General features: G+C 39.6%; 1 protein-coding gene across 1 annotated transcript in view; it reads right to left on the reverse strand.

Moving 5' to 3' along the window:
- Positions 1-19,500, reverse strand: part of LOC310994480 (transmembrane protein 132C) — a gene marked incomplete at both ends in the record, with an annotated part of 135,282 nt that overhangs the window by 14,270 nt on the left and 101,512 nt on the right. Inside the window, one exon of the mRNA XM_083983189.1 lies at positions 4,139-4,282. Within this exon, the coding sequence (XP_083839315.1) occupies positions 4,139-4,282 (144 nt within the window). The remainder of the gene's footprint in view (positions 1-4,138; positions 4,283-19,500) is intronic.

The raw sequence follows: 19,500 nt of genomic DNA on the forward strand, positions 1-19,500 counted from the left end.
AGCACTTGACTGATCTCTGCAGCCGCCGTTATCACCATGAATTTGTCATGAAACCGCGCACAAATCAATGTCACTTCGCCATGGAAACAATCCATTGTGCTGCTAATCATGCAGGCATGGAATTTATCCGGAGTGACACGCACAAACACAGATAAGGACACTGCAGAATCCAATTGTGGCGTACATGGGTGAGTTTATGACTGAAACGATGGCTGACTAAAAGTGACTGAAAGTCCTGTGTAAGAAAGAGAGAGAGAGACATTCACTTCACACAGTACACTGGGACCTTCCTGCTGTGAGCATTTTGTAAATGTTATGTAGATCCTTTTTTTTTATTTGACTTAAAAAAGAAAATTTCTTAGCTTAAATTCAGGGCTTTGAGCATACGTATACTATGTGTGTGTGTGTGTGTGTGTGTATATACAGTGTATATATATATATATATATATTGTTCTAGCTGACAGCAGCAAAATTGATGTTTAATTTCCATCATTCAAAACTTCTAGTGTGAGTCTCAGTGGTTTATTGGATACACCGTAGGGGGTCTACATCACTGAGATAAAATGAGAAACATCTAATATCGAGTCATTTTACAACAGGAGATCAAAAAACATCTTTTCTGTTTGTTGCTATTTGTCTATGATGAAATCAATCTGCCTTTGAGAAATAAAGATAATTGTAGTCCCTACCTTTCACGGTAGTTTTTGATTTGATAGATATAATAACACTCCCCTGCTGTTCATACTTTTCCACTTTTCATTTAAGCAGTCAAACAATATTTGCTTGGCCAAGTTGTGAAGCATGAACATGAGCTGGAAGCCAGTGGAAAGCAGTGTGGGTCCACTGAGCTGTGCTGAGTCCTAGGGCCTCACCTGTTAAGGTACTGAGCACCTCCTGACCCTGATATCGGGTAAGAGCTGAACACGAACTGTGACTCCCTTAACCAAACTCATCAGTATGGATCAGAGGAGGAAAGCGGTGTGAGCAGGTCCTATCGCCGCTACATCATGTAATGGAAGGGCATTTCAGCAGAAAGAGGGCTGGACTTGCCACAACAAAATGGGCAATCTGTAAGATTGGCTGTGAATAACATTACAGATTGTAACGCATTTGCAGGGAGGAAGTCTTGTTTGTCTTTGCATTCAAGGATGGTGGCCAAGTAGAAGTCTTCTCGTTATGGGATGTGGGCGAGTTATTTTTATTCTATCCACATTTTGTGTGTGATTTTTCTCCAGTAGCATATACTGCCAGTGTCTGGATAGTGAGGCTTTCTTGAATGTCACAACAGAGACTACTTTTCAAAGCAGTCCCTGGTCAGCATGACAAGATCTTGCCAGATGATCTTGTAACTTGTGATCAAAAATTTAAAAAGTGAGCATAAACAAAAGTACAAGTTCTCACTGTGATGGATATGTATGAGTAGGGTTTTCAAGAAACTTTCTCACGCTGCAACTTTTTGTCCATGCCACTGTGCTACAAGAATCTACTTAGGAAAGTCAGCAGATGCTAGGAGTTACTAATGATTTTCTTCTTTGATTTTTTTTTTAAGGAAATAATTAACTTTTTCTAAACCTATTTTGAGATACATTATCACTTGAGAGGTGAGACCTGGACAGGAGGGTAACAAGCAGTCTGCAGAATAATTTTCTTGGTGTAAATTATCACAACAGAGGGAATAGAGACAACCACTTCTTAAACGCTTAAAATATCACGGTAGACTGAGAAAAACAACAGATATTTGTATCAGAGAGGGTTAGGGTTAGAGAGATTGGACAAGATAATTAAAACCATTATCAGAATGATCAACTGGTTGATAAATCAGCTCTGTTTTACAGTCAATAATAAAAAATAATAGTGTGTGATGATGATGGGAGCATATCATTAGTTAGTAATCAAAAGAATGGCCTGGTTAAAGTTGGAGTAGCTTTAGGGTACTGACATCCTTGTGGAAATGAGGGACCTCACCCTCAAAGTCTCAGTGGAGGAGCGAGGCAGGATGGAGATACCTCCCAATCAAACGGCGTTTTATTTTGAGTTCCCTTTGAAAACGGGATGGAGGGAGAGGGGGGGGGGGGGGGGCTGCGGCTGCGGCTTACTGTTCCCAAGCCAGACGGGTGGGCAGGGGAGTATGCTACCGAGGTCAGCGTCACAATGTGCAGTACTACTTCAGTGGATAATTAAACCCTTTGAGAGATCTGCCTCTTCTCTTCTCTCTGATATGCATGTATGGTACACAGAAACACGCCAAATCAGCGTCTCAATATAACACAGGCGCGCTTGCAACACCGTTCTTTTCTTCTGCCACACACTCACAATTAAAAACAAACAGTTTATTTTCCCCCGGTTCTCTCGTGACATTTTTTATTGTCTTGTTTTCCTTCTGCACAACAGGGACGTGTTGAAGGGCAGAAATAAAATCATATGTTGTCACAGTTTTTACATACAATGCTATACTTACGTACTGAATTAATAGTAAGCCTTTTATGTTTTTCTTCAGCAACACATCCTGTGTAATATTTCCCACAGCATTCAGTAGGGTTTTGTATTAATTACCTAAGCTCTCTGAAAGCCAATGAAAATCAAGTTACAGAGGTTTGATACTGGCTTGAGACAGCAAATCGATGATGGCAAACATGTTGTCAGCTTTATAGTTTGTCAAAATTGTGTTATTGGCAAGTGGTAATGAAGCTGCAAACAGGGGCTTCTTGTTACAGCAGATTTCAAATCACAGCCCCTTTAATGCAAGGAATTGCCATAACCAATACAGCGTTTTTCATCAACATGCTACATGCTATGCAACGAGTAGGGGTGGGAGAAAAAATCGATTCACATAGATATCGCGATATCTTTTTTGACGATTTTTAAATCGATTTTTTTTTTTTTGAAAAAAAAATTTTTTTTTGATTTTTTTTTTGTTGTTGAAATTTTTTAAATATTGTGCAATGTGTATTTGTTAGCCTCTTTTACATACAGAGAGTACAGGCTTTGAAAAGGGTTTAAGTTCACTTTATAATGGAGTATGTTAATTTATAGGCTCCTACAGTATTTGTGTGCAGATAAATGTTAAAAATGCGACTAAAAATCGAGAGAATCGGCAATATCGTAGAATCGCAATTTAAATCGAATCACCATCCAAAAAATCGTAGAAGAATCGAATCGGGAGAAAAGCGTATCGTCCCAGCCCTAGCAACGAGCATTATATTAACATTAGTCGCTGGATATGCATGAAGAATGAACAGTCAGCAACTTAAGTATGAGCTGAATCTGGGCTGCTGTATTTTGGAAATCAAAATTATTGATGTCAGTTTATAAGATGATGAAAAACAAGCACAGACTCGTAGAGTTGATTTTTTTTCTAGTGTTTTCTCACTTCTCTTACAGCTGCTGTTCCAACTCTTTTATATATTCAGTTCCTTCTCTCTGGAAATACCAGTCATCTTTTTACTTATTCACCCTGAACATTGAAATTAGGGCAAGAATCATGCATAGCTACATCAATATGTGTACACCGTGTCGATGTCTTGCACAGTTTACATTCATCTTCTGTGTTATAATCAGTGTTCTCTGTCTACTGGGCCTGGCAAAGCAGTTGTAACTCTAATCTATGATGTTCTAGCCTTTGCTTTATCAATACGTTTCCTCTCACAGTACATTCTTCCTTTTCCTGTAGAAACGTGCACCCAGTAAATCAGAATCATTGTGGCAAAAATGCATATAAAGGTCTGCATAATGGGCCACAGGAGGGCACACACACACGCTCAACACTTACTGCACGAATACAGGGAACACTCTCTCTACCAGCATGGTCAATGAAGATATCATTAACCCAGATACCTGCTAATTGTTACAAATTTTGTTTAGACATATTGATCTTTGACCTAAGAAAAAAAATGTTTAACTCCAGGTATACCTTTTAACAACCGCAACAAAAAAAAGAATCCATTTTTGCTAGAGGAAATTCAGAAACGGTTTCCTCGACTGCTATGCTCAAACCACTGCTACACCAGCGCTAAACTTTGTTCATTCTGTTCATCTGTTCACTCGCCCACGTACTGTACCACTACGGAGCAGAAGGCTACAGGGATGAACTGGGAAAAGTAAAATAAAAGCATCTGCTCAGAACACCTGCCCCACTAACCTTGATAACCTGTTCATCTGTTGACTTGCACTCCACCGACTCCGTCACATCAGAGACCGTTCCGTCTGTTCCTACGGTGACCACCTTCACCGGCATGGCCACCGTACGGCCAGTGAGGACGGCCGTGTTCAGGATTTCATTGTCCTGCAAGGGTAAACACAAAACACAAACTCCTACTTACTGTAGTACATTTTTGAGGTCTGTCAATATTGGTATTTACATTTTTACAAAAATGTGATTATATTTCAACCAGTATGCTCCCCCCCCCCACACACACACACATAAAGATGTAGGCTAACGTACACAGTTATTTCTGTTGAGGATTTGATTTTGGCACATTTCGTTGTTATAAAAAGTTATATAGGCTAGTTTGTTCTAGTTAAAGTTATATAAACTATAATCTCTCTTGTGGGGAAACATTGTTCTGGTGATGTACAGAAATACCCAGGATATTTTGCATGTATTTGGCAACAATCACAACATAAACAGCATGAATGAAAGCGATGCTAAGTATTTACATCCTCCAACATGCTTATTTGGCACAGACTGCCACAAAAACACACCACTGGCATTGTTGGACCCATTTCCTCTAATTACAAATCTGTCACATTCTAAAAACAACAGCTGCAAAAACTAATTCAGTTTCTTCTTCTCCCATAGTTGTTGGAAACGTCTCTCACCCCACGCTAAGCTGAAGGCTGTCATTTTCTCCGGTCTAAAATCTCAGTGGTTGTCCTCACCTTGATGCCTCGTGCATTTTCTAACTTCATGTAGCTCAAACACCTCCCCCTGTATTTCTGTCACAATGTGGTGCTGCTCTGATAAGACCTGAATAATTATGGGAGCTGTTGTGTTGCACCAACATTGCTGTCATTGCAGTCAGTTGCATCTGGTTAGGATCCCTTCAGTGTCAATCATTCAGGAGGTTTTTACTAGGGAGCTGAGTTATCCACAGGGGTCTCCTCTTCTCCAAAACAAACAGACCAGGTGATTAAATCTGGTAGAAACACTGACTAAAGCAGCTTTGTGTTAAAAAATCGGCCTGGAGGGGGATGCAAGCCGAGCTGCCACTAATGTATGCTCAGCTTGTTTCTCTGACAACTTATGGCCCAGGTGCTGAGGAGGTTTTTTTTTTTTTTTTTTACCAGGGGCCAAATTATCCACAGAGGTCTCCTACTCTCCAAAACAAATGAACCCAGTCATTAAATCAGGTGAAAACAAGAATTTCATCTTTAAAAATCTGGGTGTTTCTTTGGTGCTGGTCAGTGCACAAAGGTGATACTGTATGTTGTCATTAACATGCTATTGAATAAAACAGACTCATACCATGATTAAAATTATCTATCTCCCTTTGTTTGGAAATTGCTGTGGAGTATCATATTTCTGAAATTAACATTATGGGAATTGAAAACCTTACTGCATCAACAAGTCTTAACAAAAATGGTAGATTTCAGAAAGACTTCTCTTTTTCATTTTGTGTTGTGGTGATGTTTATCTCGAGTAGAGTTCAGAGACTCTATAAATCTATGACAAGGAAGTAATGAAGCTGTTTTCTCACCTCGAGGTAGAACAACATCTTACTTAGACACTTTATGTTGGTTTTCCTATTAATTTGTCACCCATCTTTATGTAGCGGGACAACCCAAGCTCTGTAAACAGACTTTGATGTGCATTGGGGTTCCATTTTTAATCAATGCCTTACACTGAAGTAGGATCACACTACAGTCATTTTAGTCTTTTTATAGATATTCCCCAGAACTCATTTGAAGTGGGAGGGGGGGAAAATAACTTTGACAATAATACTTAATGTCAAATTGCAGGCGCTGACGCTATATCAGAAGATCCATTTGAGAGTGGAATGCCTTAAAGAGGAACTGGAAGAAGATAATGAGATCAATTAAGACAACTTCTGGTAATCCTTCAGCTCTCAGTGTGTTGGCTGTACAGAGGCTTTGCTACAACAGTGGATCCTGTTCATCACAGCTTAGTTTCAATAAAACACTACTAAGAGGCCTAAACCTTTTGAAAGGCAAAGGGAAGCTGGTCTCCAGACAGCTCTTTGTTCATCAAACACGATGCCACTGTTTTGCTTTGTTTCTTCACCCTCGTGCTACTTGTGAGAAAAAAAGTTAAACTTCAGATAAAGGAATTCAAAGGCAGTTAATAAGAGGCCCTCTCTGCCGCGGTTCTTTCTTTCTTGTATCATCTGATCTGATAGCTCTCTCTGACATACGTTTGGGTGTTGTTTTAACCAGATTGTCAATATATTTGAGGAACTTTTTTCTTCTTTTTTTCTTTCACGCCTCTCTGCTGAAAGTGTGACAGTTTTTAGTGCAGAGCATTGCTGTCTCATTTTCTTTCAAGAGAAACCTGATATCCAAAATAATGCAGGCGCTATAAATAACAATGGTTACTACAGGCAGTAAAACCTCCGATCGTATAAAAGCAAAAGTGTCTAACTGAAATGAAGACCAAAAATATGTGGGCACTGAGCTGTCACATATTGAATATGCCAAACGAATTTAATCACCACATTTTCTTTAAAATGCTAAAATGAGTGTGTGTGAGAGAGAGGGGACAGCACTGTGCCCTTTTTTACTCAAGGCAAAATTTTGAGAGAAGACTAAAAGAAACCTTAGTCATGCTCTGGCACAGGTGGTGTTATTAACCGGCCTCCGTGGCTTTTATATAAAAATCTATCCGGGGTATTTCAAAGTAAACAATGTCAGCCATTCTTAGAGTTTCACTGAGGTTTCCAGGGAAATGTTATTTTGCCTTGAACATGCAGGCAAACCCATCCGTTCTTCCACATTTCACATATTTTAAACGTGTGAATGACTGTCAGTGTTTATCGCCGAGCTTTTCTATCAGCATCTGTGAATTTGTTTGGTCTGCCACGAGGGAAACAAAATCCGCTCCTGAACATTAGGTAGTGGCAGGGGAGAAACGAGGTATTCTTGTGTTCTGGCAACACTGAGCTGTTTAGTGCTGTAGTCTGTACATAGTCGGAGGCAAAATCATTACACCTCTAATACATTTCAGGTTTCGTAATGATATCTTACAAGCGGCGTGGGTGTCTGCTAGATGTCTTTCAGATAATGTGTATGTTTGGAGTTTGGGGAGAGAGAAAAAAAATGGCAAGAGGCAAACACAAAGCCATACGATGCATGCCTCCCTTTCCAGAGTCGAATTGGAGAGTGAATCACATTCTTTTCCCAGACTATATGCAAATGACATCCGCACATTGGCATGCTATAAAGCCAACACTCACCATCTGAGACCTTCGCATTGAGTCTCAGCCTCGTTCCTCAGTGAACAATGAACATCTTCGCTCGTAATTATATGATAAGACAGAACGTACAGCCTCTGGTGACAAATAAAGCACCTATAAAAAAGTGTTGTGTGTGTGTTCTGTACTTTCTTGAAGTGATGGGAAGAGTCTGCTTTAACTTAATGAGCCATTAACACTGGAACTACATTATGAAAAGAGAGATCTTAATGAGCTCCAGCAACATCTATTATGGAGACTGTTTGTGCCACAAAGAATTGAATATTGAGAGAGCTCGGATATAATACACGCAATTACAAACACACAGTCTCTTGAGTGAAATTAAGTGAAATTTAATGAGACAGCTGGAGTGACGCACGAGGTACAAAAGGCAGAATCTTTTTTCCATGAAATTCCCCCAAGTCTCACCGAGCACCACGCGGTTGCCCGACACCCTCCTGGGCTCATCACTGGCAGAAACGCACATCTTATTCATGTGGCCAATTTGTACACAACTGCAGATAAACACGTATGTCTCTGAATGGCTGTTGTGCTAGCCTTCACCTTCATGCTACGTATACCATTCCCCCCGCGCATATGCACATGCAGACATATTAACTTTGACACAAGCACAAACACTGCCACCCAGCTTACAAAAAAAAGGAAAAAAAAAGAAAAAAGCCATGAATCCCTTCTCACGCAGCAGCTTATCTTAACAACCTCTCATTGCAGTGCAGACAGCAGAGCAAGAAAAGAGAAGAAAGACACCGAGCGAAAGAAGAATCGATAAAAGGCCATTACGCTTCTGTGCAGCCGCGGTACAAGGGTGGAGTGTGTGGGGGCTGATATGGTTGTGGATGAATGATGCGTAAGGTAGCAGACAACCGCCACGAGCTTTGCTTAAAGAATAGTTACTGTATGTGAGCGTCTGCGAGCTCAAGGACAAAATCTGCTTTTGGTCCACAACAGAGCAATATATTCTGGTGGCCATGGCGGATGTTTGAAAGCACTTTTAGATTTGTCTCTTGGTTGGAGCTTAAGAGCTTTGGGGCCCTCAAAACAAACTGCTGCTATTGGACGTCCCCCCTATGCCACTACAAATTTTAATCTTTTTTTAAAGTAGAGTTGAACTGGTATGAAGCACTGTGGGTTGAAGGAGTCCTTGGCCTGGATTCATCCATTTAAAAACAAAAACTCAAATGGGAAAATGATCACAGATGACTCATTGGGCAGTATCAACTTAAAAAAAAAAAAAAGCTTAAGGCTGCAGTTTTTGTTTTTTGTCTTTTTTTTGTCACCTTTAGCGTCTTTGTGTCTCTTTCAGGCAGCTTCAACTTGCAGTTAATCTGTTTTCACATTTCCACCATTATGTGTCCTTGTGATAGTTTTTTTCCTGACATTTAACTTCAGTACAAAATAATGTTACTATTGTGACAATCCATCTGCCAGTCACTGTGTTGAAAGGCAATAGATAGCAGCGTTATGCATATGACATTATCAGCTGAGTTGAATCCTTAGTCTTTGATCTCACAGTAAGCAAGAGACTTACATATGAGCAGTGTGACACTGCCAGGTAATAAGACCCGTGTTTGCTCTTCATGATGAAACTTATGATGGTTTCATACTTGATCTGTTTGGTCTGCTTTGATTTTACCAAACTCTTGAGCTTTTACTTAGTTGATACAGGCCACTGGATGGAGGCCGGCTAAAAAGGAAATGGACCAACCACAAAACCGTGTAAGAGCTGAAAGTTGATCTAAGCACGATTTGAAAGGCCAAACTTCTCTGTAATCCACCTAAGTATATTCATAACCCATTCAGTAACCATGGTAACACATGCACTACCTTTTGTGTGTGGGGATTTCCCCTCATATATTAGAAATTGATAAGGAGGTATGAATAGGAATGGGCACATTACATGCTCATCAGTTAAAACCCATGGGCCCAAGTTGGGTGATGTAGCGATGGACATTGAGATAAATCACTTTTGTGTTTGAGTCTAGATGAAAACATGCTTTGACTGAATGATAAATACTCCAATTAAACAATCTTTTTTTCTTTATACAGTAAGTCAGGCATAAGGAGCTATTACAATAATTAGAATAAACCCATCCTTAATTTCTCTGGCTGACACTCCTCCTAAATATTCATCCGCTCTACGGTTCAATCTGATCCCTGAGGGAATCCCTGTAAATAAGTAATAAATAAGAGATAAGTAATAAATATATAATTTTGAATATATAATATTTTCTCCATCCACTGCATTACCATGTTGGCGTGAGGATTTTTCCTAATATACCAGTGAAGTTTAATCAGAGGTGAGTTGAACCCACCTTGTATCATTTCTTTAATAAAAATGAGTCGAGCGCGGTGACTGCTCGGTAATCTCCCTGTAATATTACAGTACAGCTGCCTCTTTATATGTCTGTATGTCACTATTTATGATATATAAGGTTCCGTCCAACCCGTTATAATTTCCTTACGTTCCCTTGACAGCAGAGCAGATACACGTACATGTACAGTAAAATGCCGCACAACGTCCTGTCAGTCATCAGGATTGAATTTCTCCCACGTGGGCCTATGTTGCAATCTTGGCTCAAGGTGACATCACCAGTGTTGTCCAATTGGCGAGCTACCTGTCAGTCTGAATGACTTGCTTATAGACCTTTTTTTTCTTTGTCAAATGAAAGCCAGCGTGAAGGCAAGTGTGGGTGGAATTTAGCCACCAAATGAACACATGAAGGCCTTTAACAGCGGTAGATATTACTTATAATTGTGGCAAAATGTGACTGTGAAGAAGACCAGCAGCTATTGATACTTATTCAGAAGCAAAGAGGGAACAAAAGGAGACAAATGAGTTATGTTTAGCTTAGATCAGGGTCGCTACCTTAACACTAGCCAGCGATGTATTATTCATTGACCGAATGGATGCATCTGACCCCAGTTGAACCGCAGCTCCACTATCCACAGAATCGTCTGAGATTGACAATAAGCTTAGTCCTGCACTGTGTTGGCCTACAGCGCTTGAGAAAAAGGATTTACAGCATATTTCCACTGCAGAACTCTCAGCTATTCAGTTCCTATCAATTATCAATAAAAAATCAGTTCCCTCCAGCACCTACACACCCCGCCACTTGCAGACATCTGAGCATCTCGTTGCGAATGGCGGAGATAAAACGAAGGCAAGGGCAGGGGAATCAACACCTCCAAGATTTTTATTTATTTTTTTCCACATTTCCTTTTTAGAAATAGCGATACAACAGCAGGAGAAAGATGTGTTCGTAGAATGTAATCTCTTTATGGTTATGGCCCAGGAAAAAGGCACAGGAGTTATTCTGCACTGCGAGCTTGAAGTTGGAGAAAAAGTCGGAGCAAGGTGCTGATAACTGAAATGACAGGGGATGTGACAGACCAGGCAAAAAGATGGAGAATTACTTTTTTTTTTTTTTTTTTTACCCATGAGGAAGATGTCTTTGCAGGTGCAGCTGTTGAAATTTTTTTTTTTTTTTTTTTTGAGATTACTAGCTGTGAAAGATAGGGAGGTGAGCAGAGATGAATAAAACACTATACCTTATTTACTAAATCATTTAGCAAGATCATTTGGAGTCACCTGTGCTGCACCTATTTAATTTAAAAAGAAGTCTTCTGTGTATGAAACAAGCTGAATAATCAACTCCTGGGTCTCCACTTGGCCAAGCAGCTACAATTGCAGTACTCCGCCATGACCAGGAGTAAGAAATACCACTATTGATTATTAAATCAGGACCTGCAGTGATTTATACTCTCCTCATTAATTAGATATTGATTTATTACATAACCTGTTGGCCTGACAATCTGTTGGATTTTGTTATCGTGTACTGTGTGCTCTAAATACTTTTAGTGAGATTAAATATTAAGCCTCTGTTGTTGTTTTTTTTTTTTTACTCCGCCTCATACTTTCTCACTCTTTAACATTAGGAGAGCAAAAGCCAAAGTCAGCAGTGGCGATAAAAGCCTGTCCATATTCTAAAGGACCCTGCTCCTTTCTCTGGAGGTCATTTGATTAGGGAGAAACCGGAGAGCTGCTCTCTGCTGGACCCTGGACCTGGCTGGGTAGAAGCAAAAAAAAAAAAAAAAAAGATTCTCAAGCCAGACTGACAGAATGGGGGAAAGGGTAAGGGAATGCAAGCTGATGAAAAATGAACAAACACACAATAACAAATTACAGAATGTGCAGGCTTAGCTTCAAAGTAAAGCCTGACTGACACACATAGACGGCTGCGTCCTGGGTCCTTGGGAGAGGGAAGAGGGAGATGTCGGGTGGCAGGAGTGAGGTAAAGTTGCATGCTACGTGTGTTATACATCTAGGGAGTGTTGTTCCCTCACTGCAACACTGCCTCATGCTCACAGTTACACAATACCATGACTTGTACTCTGGCTATGAAGGAGCTGCAGTGGAGTAAATGGTGGTTACTTGCTAGAAGGAATTTGGCCTCATCTTTTTAAGCAAAGCTTGTAGATAATCTATGCAGGCTAGGGTCCAAGCCATACATTGGGCTGGGGGTGTTCTGCCTTTAGCCTGCACATTTTTTGTGCAGATCATCTGGAGTCACAGGGGTTGGATGCTGACATGGTTGTTACTTTACGATTTACATATCTTTACATAGTCTGCTGACATAATTCTGTGTAAGTGTATGAATTCACCCAAAGGAGCTAGCCGGGAGGCTACACAGGCAGGGGTTCCCTGGCTCCTGACACACATTAGAGTGGTTGCGATCGATTTTCTTTTATTATCTTAGAATAACAATGAATGTGCAACATTCAACAAATTATTATACTTAATGTGAAAAGAGCCACTTGTAGTGATGAACTCGAACAGTAGTTGTGCTGGACTGGAGTTCCTCTCAGGTTTTTCCTTCTGCTAATTTGCCTTTTTGACCCATGACTGCAGTGCCTTGCACAAGACTAAATTAGCAACTGTCTGGTGAATATACTGGAGCATTTAGAGGCTACAGAGTCAGACAATTCCTTCAGAACAGAATGGAGAGAGATAGCTAAAATCAAAGTGTGGGTAATTGGATCTGGGGTTCAAGAGGCCAGAAACATGGCTACAAATTAAAATGTATATCACTGCATATTTGCTGGATATGTAACTATTAGCTTAAATAAGCCGGTGCATATTCTCATTTGCCCAGGTCATAGTATTTCAAAGGAGGTTAAATCGAAAGCAACTGGACTTAGTTATTTGTCTAGGAAGACGTTTCACCTCTCATCCAAGAGGCTTCATCAGTTCATGTACGCATCTGACGCAAGGACCAGTCCCAGCCTGGTCAGATGCGTACATGAACTGATGAAGCCTCTTGGATGAGAGGTGAAACGTCTTCCTAGACAAATAACTAAGTCCAGTTGCTTTCGATTTAACCTCCTTTGAAATATTAGCTTAAATATGTTATGTCAAGAAAGTTTTTCTCATGATGTTTCAGTTGATGTCAAGTAGCTAAAAAAAACACAAGTATACATGCAGCTTTTACCATCAGAAGATTAATATAAAGCTATGTTAATAATTGATTCCCTCCAGCTTGTTTTTGTTTTTTCAGCCAAATTGATGGAATGTTTCACATTTTATAGATCAAACAATTCATTAATTGAAAATAAACAGCAGGCTGAACAATGATGAAAACAATCAGTACCATTGGCTGTAATATCAATATAGGCACATAATTTGATTGATACAAAAAAGGAAAATCAAAGACTATCGCTTTGATCCACGACAAAACATTTGATTTGCTTATTTTAAACTTATATCTGAGCCATCGTCCTCAAAACTCACAGGCAAATATGAGGGAAAGCCAAAAACAACAGCAACAAGAGCTACAGACTTCTACAGCTAAACAAACAACAAACAAGTGTTGTAGAGCCGAGCAGAGTTTCCTCATTCTGATCTCTCTCTCTCTCTCTGTTCCTGTCTCCTTCTCAGACTTGCAGAACAGGATGATCAAGACAGGGAATGAGAAACAAGCTGGTGAGGGAGGCTCAATCCGGCAGGGGTACGAAAGAAAGGGAAAATTAATGGTGTCAAAATGCACAGGAGAAACATCGAGCAGTAAATTAGGGGCCCTCATAAATATACACCGGAGAACTTAATTAAGCTATAAGGGGCATTGTGGCTGCATGCAGATGCTGCCTCGAGGACACTTAGCATGCCAATGGATAACCTCGCTGCACAGCCTATTAGTGCTCTGCCAGGCCATTTCCAAATACAGTTCCTGACAGTGTGAGAGCGTGACTGATGGCAGCCTGCTAGAATACAGCTGGCTGGTCCTGATGCTGCGATAGCACTGTGTGTAAATTACAGATATGAGGACCGCTTTCTTTTATCTGTTTCTCTCGCCTACAGAGGACACAACTCCTGATTTATTCTGTTGTCCTCGTTGCCTCGGTCTGTCACTGTTTGTGCGGCGCAGCTATGGAGTCAGGTCTGGAGTGAGCAACATTTGGCCAAACCCTAATTATTCTAGACAAAGGCGCTCACCCGTGATGGAAAAAAGAAACATAGATATAAAAAGCCAATGTTGAGCTTCCTGCTAATGGCCCTGATTATAATGTTGTGTGACCGTGAGCACAAAGCTAATGTTATTGAGTTTGAAATGCAGCGAGTTTCAGAGGCAATGAATAAAATGCTAATGATAGCAGTTGGGATGTACTGTAAAGAGCTATGGGGGCCACACTGGCTGCCTCTTCTAATAAGAGAACAGAGAGGCACAGCGTGGCAAGCGAAAGATCAAAAATTCATGGGAGGATGCCGTAATAGTATTGCGCTCTCAGTCGGCATGTTCTCTGCATGTACTGTCTTTCAAGCTCGCTAATGAAACACTTTTCAGCGCCTCTCTTCCCGTCTATCCTGTTGGTTCCAGGTTTCCACTTTGTACAGTTTTAAGGTTTGAGTTTCACAGTCTCCTTGTTTTGATTCTCCCCTTTAGAATCCAAATAAACAGCATTATATTCAGATAGTTCAGGTGTTTGTCTTCAACTGGAGTTCAGTGATCGTAATATCAAGGTGATGCGGTAAGAGGAAAAGAGAAATAGGGGGAAACGATGTAAGTAAAGAGAACTTCCTAGTCTATTCTCTCCTATCATTTCCACTTTTGAGAGTTTTTGGGCTATTAAATCTATTGATTTTTAAAAAATCCCAGTAGCTCAAACTGAGGCGCAGAAGCACTGCTACAGTACCGACACTCTTCATCTGAAGACAACACATTGTATCCTCAAAGCGAATCAATGGAGGACTCAGCCCATTTCAGATACAAATCAACTTGTTCTTTCGAATTTCCCAATGTAGTCCAAGTGCCATTTCCTGATATTAGCACAGTATCACTTATTCTGTCCAGTTGGTAGATAGTGATACATAAGACATCCTTGAAACAAGGGGGAATTGCTTTGAGAACCAGTGTTATTATCTTATCCCAACTTCAGCACTCCTCTTTCATTTCTAGAAATAGTTTGAAGTGAATTTGAAATTACTAGTTGAGATAAATGTTTTGTGCAGCATAGCGAGCGCCGGGCTAGCATTCTAAAAGATCCAGTCCTGTCACAAAAGACACAATATAGTGAATCATTGATTGGACTACAGTATAAATTGCGTTGCTTGACATCCTGGGAAAGGACCTTGAAATGATGTGCTTGATCTATTCCCACAGAATTAATAGCTACTGCTGTTTCCGACTTTTATGCAGTGATTGCAGGAGCATGAATGAGTCAAAAAAAATGACCTACTGTAAACTTTCCCACCACAAACACACACTTACACACACATACCCTTATTGTCTCTTTAAAGCTACCGTCCTCTCGACTCAATGTTTTTGTACTTCAGACTCTTTCACATCTGTCCTCTCTTTTTTCTTTTTGAGATCTTTTTGACCTCAGCCTTCCTCCATTGATGCTGTCTGTTTGTGGCAATTTGAGTCATTTAGGATATTGATGACGTACGACATGCATTGCCAGGAAAGATCCGATCTGTCTGTTTAGACTGCAGATGTATTTGCTGATATCTGATTTGTATCTGATTTATTTCCACATACTGTATAACAGGGGCCTGAATCTGATCTGACAATATCCGATTCCATGCGTATTTGTCCCGTTTACACTTTCATGCTACAGATCCCATCTGTGATGAAGAATAGAGTCCGCACACCAGAAGCTGCTTGTGACGTTTCGGGCACCTGCCATTCATCAGGCATGAAGTAAAAGACAGAGAGGAAAATTGGGCCACTTGAACCACTTGAACCTTGTAGTGTAAAGACAGCCTTATTTTCAGTTTCACTTTAGAGCCGCTGTTGAATCAATACAGACATGTACAAAAAATAATTCACATTTGAGAGGCAGATATTCTATGAGTGTGTATATGTCTATTTCTGTGAAGAGGTTGGAGCCAGAAATGATTTTTATAAACACATTCTTCAACTTCTAAAACCTGATGTCTTTTGTCCACTCAACAAAGATGACGAGACGTCTACTGTAGTGTCATGTTTGTAAAGCTGGATCACCTCATTGCTGTTGTTATTAGACCAGACTAGATGACCTGGAAATATGCTGTTTGCTTAAGTTATCAATCTTGAATGAAACGTGAATCTCCAGCCACAGTGAACACTCTATTTGGGGTTTTTAAATTCCACCATTTGAACAATGCCATTCAACTGTCAGCTTTACAAAAAAGTTACTTTAACTGTGCAAGCAAGAATGAATCCACTTTTACGTCTTAGAATAACAATTACAAGAAGTAACTCAAAAAGTACAAAAACCAAAAAATTGTGGCAATGTAAAATGAGAAGTTATTCTAAGTAGGTTAACAGGAATGTGAACTGTGAGCTGAGAAACTCGTAGATAAAAGTAAATTTAAATAGTCTCCAATGACATGAGGAAATTTCTTAACTTTCTCTTGCTGAAGGTGCAGAAACACACTCACTTCCCTCCTTCTTAATTCTAGATAAAAAAAACTGCAGTGTATTTCAGATGGAGCTGCGTCATCTTCACCTCTTCAAAACTTATGTTTCTCAGCATCTAGAAACCTTCAGGCAGACAACGTGTTGATCTCTTCAGGTGGAATTGTCTTTCAGATGAGCTGTGCTCTGTTGTTGTTTTTATATCCTATTTAGAAACCTATTTATTTCCACGATGTGGTCATTTCTATTCACTATTAGAAAAATGACTCAGTCCCTTTTCATACTTTGAGGTTAATAAAATTGTCAGCGCATGTTCACCACTGTTTGTCTGAGTGGTAGGAAGCAAACGTGTTGTATCTGGAAGCTTTTCAGGAGCTTCGTTTGGAGCAGTGCTGTTGGCGTCCTAAAGACAAACCTGCTGCTATCAATGCAACAGCTTTTATGATCCTGGATTTCATGGTATTTAAAGTTGTGATAAAAAATTAAAATTAATGTTCAATCCAGTACTGACTGTAGTTGTGCAATGAAAGAACAGAAGAAAGTACACGTACATGTCAGATATTTGGTCTTGTTGATCCTTTTCGTATTCAAATTTTGTGTCTGTTGCAATAATACTGTTTCTGTGAATTATTTGGGCCTCAGCAGTCATGCAGTGAAAATCTAATATTGTGGCAGTCTTAGTTCAATGAATGAAGTCTAATCTGATCTCCACATAGATCAGATGATCTGGACATACTGTCATTGTATTTCTTTCTATGCGCTGCTGCAAACCATGTCATTTACTTAAAGCTGGTTTGTAATTATCATGCAAGTTATACATCTAACCTGGCTTTCTAATTCAACACTTAATCAATTACCCTTTCTTAACCAAGTGTGTATCAGTAATTATTGAATTAAAAAACACTTAGTTTGTTTATTAGGCTAATGAAAATAGTTTTTCAATGCAGACAATGAATGATGCCTTTTTTGTTAATCCATTCAAAGTAGAGAAATGTGGTTGAAGTCTCAAGGCTACACCACTGGCCAGAAACCATAAATCAATGTTGAACTGCTGCTTCCCCCAAATTGCCACAATGAAAGTTTATAAAGTGCTTGAAGGCATCAGATTTTTTTACGTGGTCATTATCAGAGAGAAAAATTAAAACTCTACTTATCTATTCTCAGCGTACTGAATGGTTTTTCCTTTCAGTTCGGAGAAAACAATTATACAACAATTTATCACGTTTACATAGTAATTATCATAATGCAATTAGCAATCTGAAGCTCCTCGCCAATTCATCCATATTTGGACTGTCTAAATCCAAACTCAATTAACTTCCCAGTCGGCCAGCTGAAGGCCGGCAGAGAAGAACTAAGAGCTGACAGATTATGGACAATTTAAAAAGGGCAAGCTTCGTGTTAAAAATACTTGGGCCAGACTATTTTTAAAGGGACGACTAGATTGTAATAATTTATCATAATTTTCTTCTGTCACCATTAGTAAAAAGTCTAAATGCTCAGTCAGAATAATGAACAGTCCATTCTGCACCAGATTTGTCTCAGTGCTTGCAGAAATCCACAACAAGCTGTGCGATACCACATGGTGCAGAGGCTAAAAAGCCGTCAGCACTGAGTAGAGCATGGTTCTCAGACAAAATATATGTCTGCTGCTTGTCCTTGAATTTATTTACTGCAAACATACACAATAAAAAGAGCTAAGTGAGAGAATATGGTCCTGACACAGAGTTGTAATATTTGTTCACTATCTCTGTTTATCTCTCTGTTATGGTAGTTATTGTAGAAAAATGTAATATAAAAACGTGGGAGTGTAGTGTCTAAATTGTTTAGCTGCTCTGTTCACTCAGTCAAATCTGAGGTTTCCTCCACTTTCCTTATTCTTTATGCTTCTGCCTCTGCAGGAGGTCAGGGAGTCTGAGGGTAGTGTTGGCTCTGTGGAGCACACTGGATTTGAAATGAAACAGTGACTATCTTAGATGTAATCTGCAGGTGTTTATAACCACATCAGATGATCGGTATAGAAATCATGGATCTTTTTTTTTTTAACCTCCTCCCCCAGTTCTGGCGGAGAGACAATAAGTCCAGACATCAACAGCTTTAAAAACAAAACAATGGTGTAATATTCAGTAAAAAATGATTCATTCGGTTCTAAGGTCTGCGATAGATATTGGAAGACATTGGTATCTTTGGTTTTTGCCTTCAGTCTGGTATTCAGGAAGTGAAATTATGTTTGGTTACAGTTACTTCGGCTGAGTGATGGAAAACATGGTTGTTCGATTATGTTTAGGTATGCTCTGAAACGGCATAAAAAGATTTAATGTGTACAACACTGTTCATCAAGCAAGGATTGATCCACCCTCAAGGGATGTTTTCCAATATGCTCGAGCGTGTCCAAAAGACTAAAGTGCTCTGTATGTTTTGCTGACTTGTCTCTATGATCTTTATTTGGTGTCTTAATGGTTCCACTTTAACCAAGACACAACCCAAATTATATTCACCATTTAGTCCCATTTAGTTGCTGCAGTCTGTGCAGTTGCTCTGAGGTCTGTGGGTCCCTGGTCTGAGTGGACTATCCATCAGCTCTGATTGTGTTCTGTGTCATAATCATCACAGAAGGAAAATTGGATTTTAGAGACTAGATGGAAAGTGTGAATTGTGAATTGTTTCAAAATTATGTATTGAAATGTGACTCTTTCGCTTATTCCCAGTGCTGGTCTTCTCGGTTTAGATGGATCAGTTGTAGTAATCTTTGGTTAGGATTTTTATTTCAGATGCGTTTAGGTTCTCCATAAGTCCTGTTTGTCTGGACCGGGCCTAAAATATAGATATATATATTTATATATCATATCGATATTTGAGTACATAGACTACTACTGCAGTCTTTTTTACTGTATTTACTAGAAGGATGAGGATGCTTTATCAGAAGTGTCCAGTATTTTCAAAATAAAGTGTGTCCAAGCAAATTTCCGTCTGTAGAATTTCATGATATATATAACGTAGAAGATTAGAAGAATATTTATTACTGAATGGCCCCATCACTAAACTTATGCCTAAACCTTGTGCCATGGGTAGGCTGTGTACAGTGTTAGAATAAAGGCTGAATTTAATTTATACAAACTGTCACAACATTACTATTTATCGTAATGATGGAAATTTGCTTGGACACACTTTAAGACACA

Source organism: Trachurus trachurus (assembly GCF_905171665.1).
Source record: "Trachurus trachurus genome assembly, chromosome: 12".
In the NCBI taxonomy this organism is placed as follows: Eukaryota; Metazoa; Chordata; class Actinopteri; order Carangiformes; family Carangidae; genus Trachurus; species Trachurus trachurus.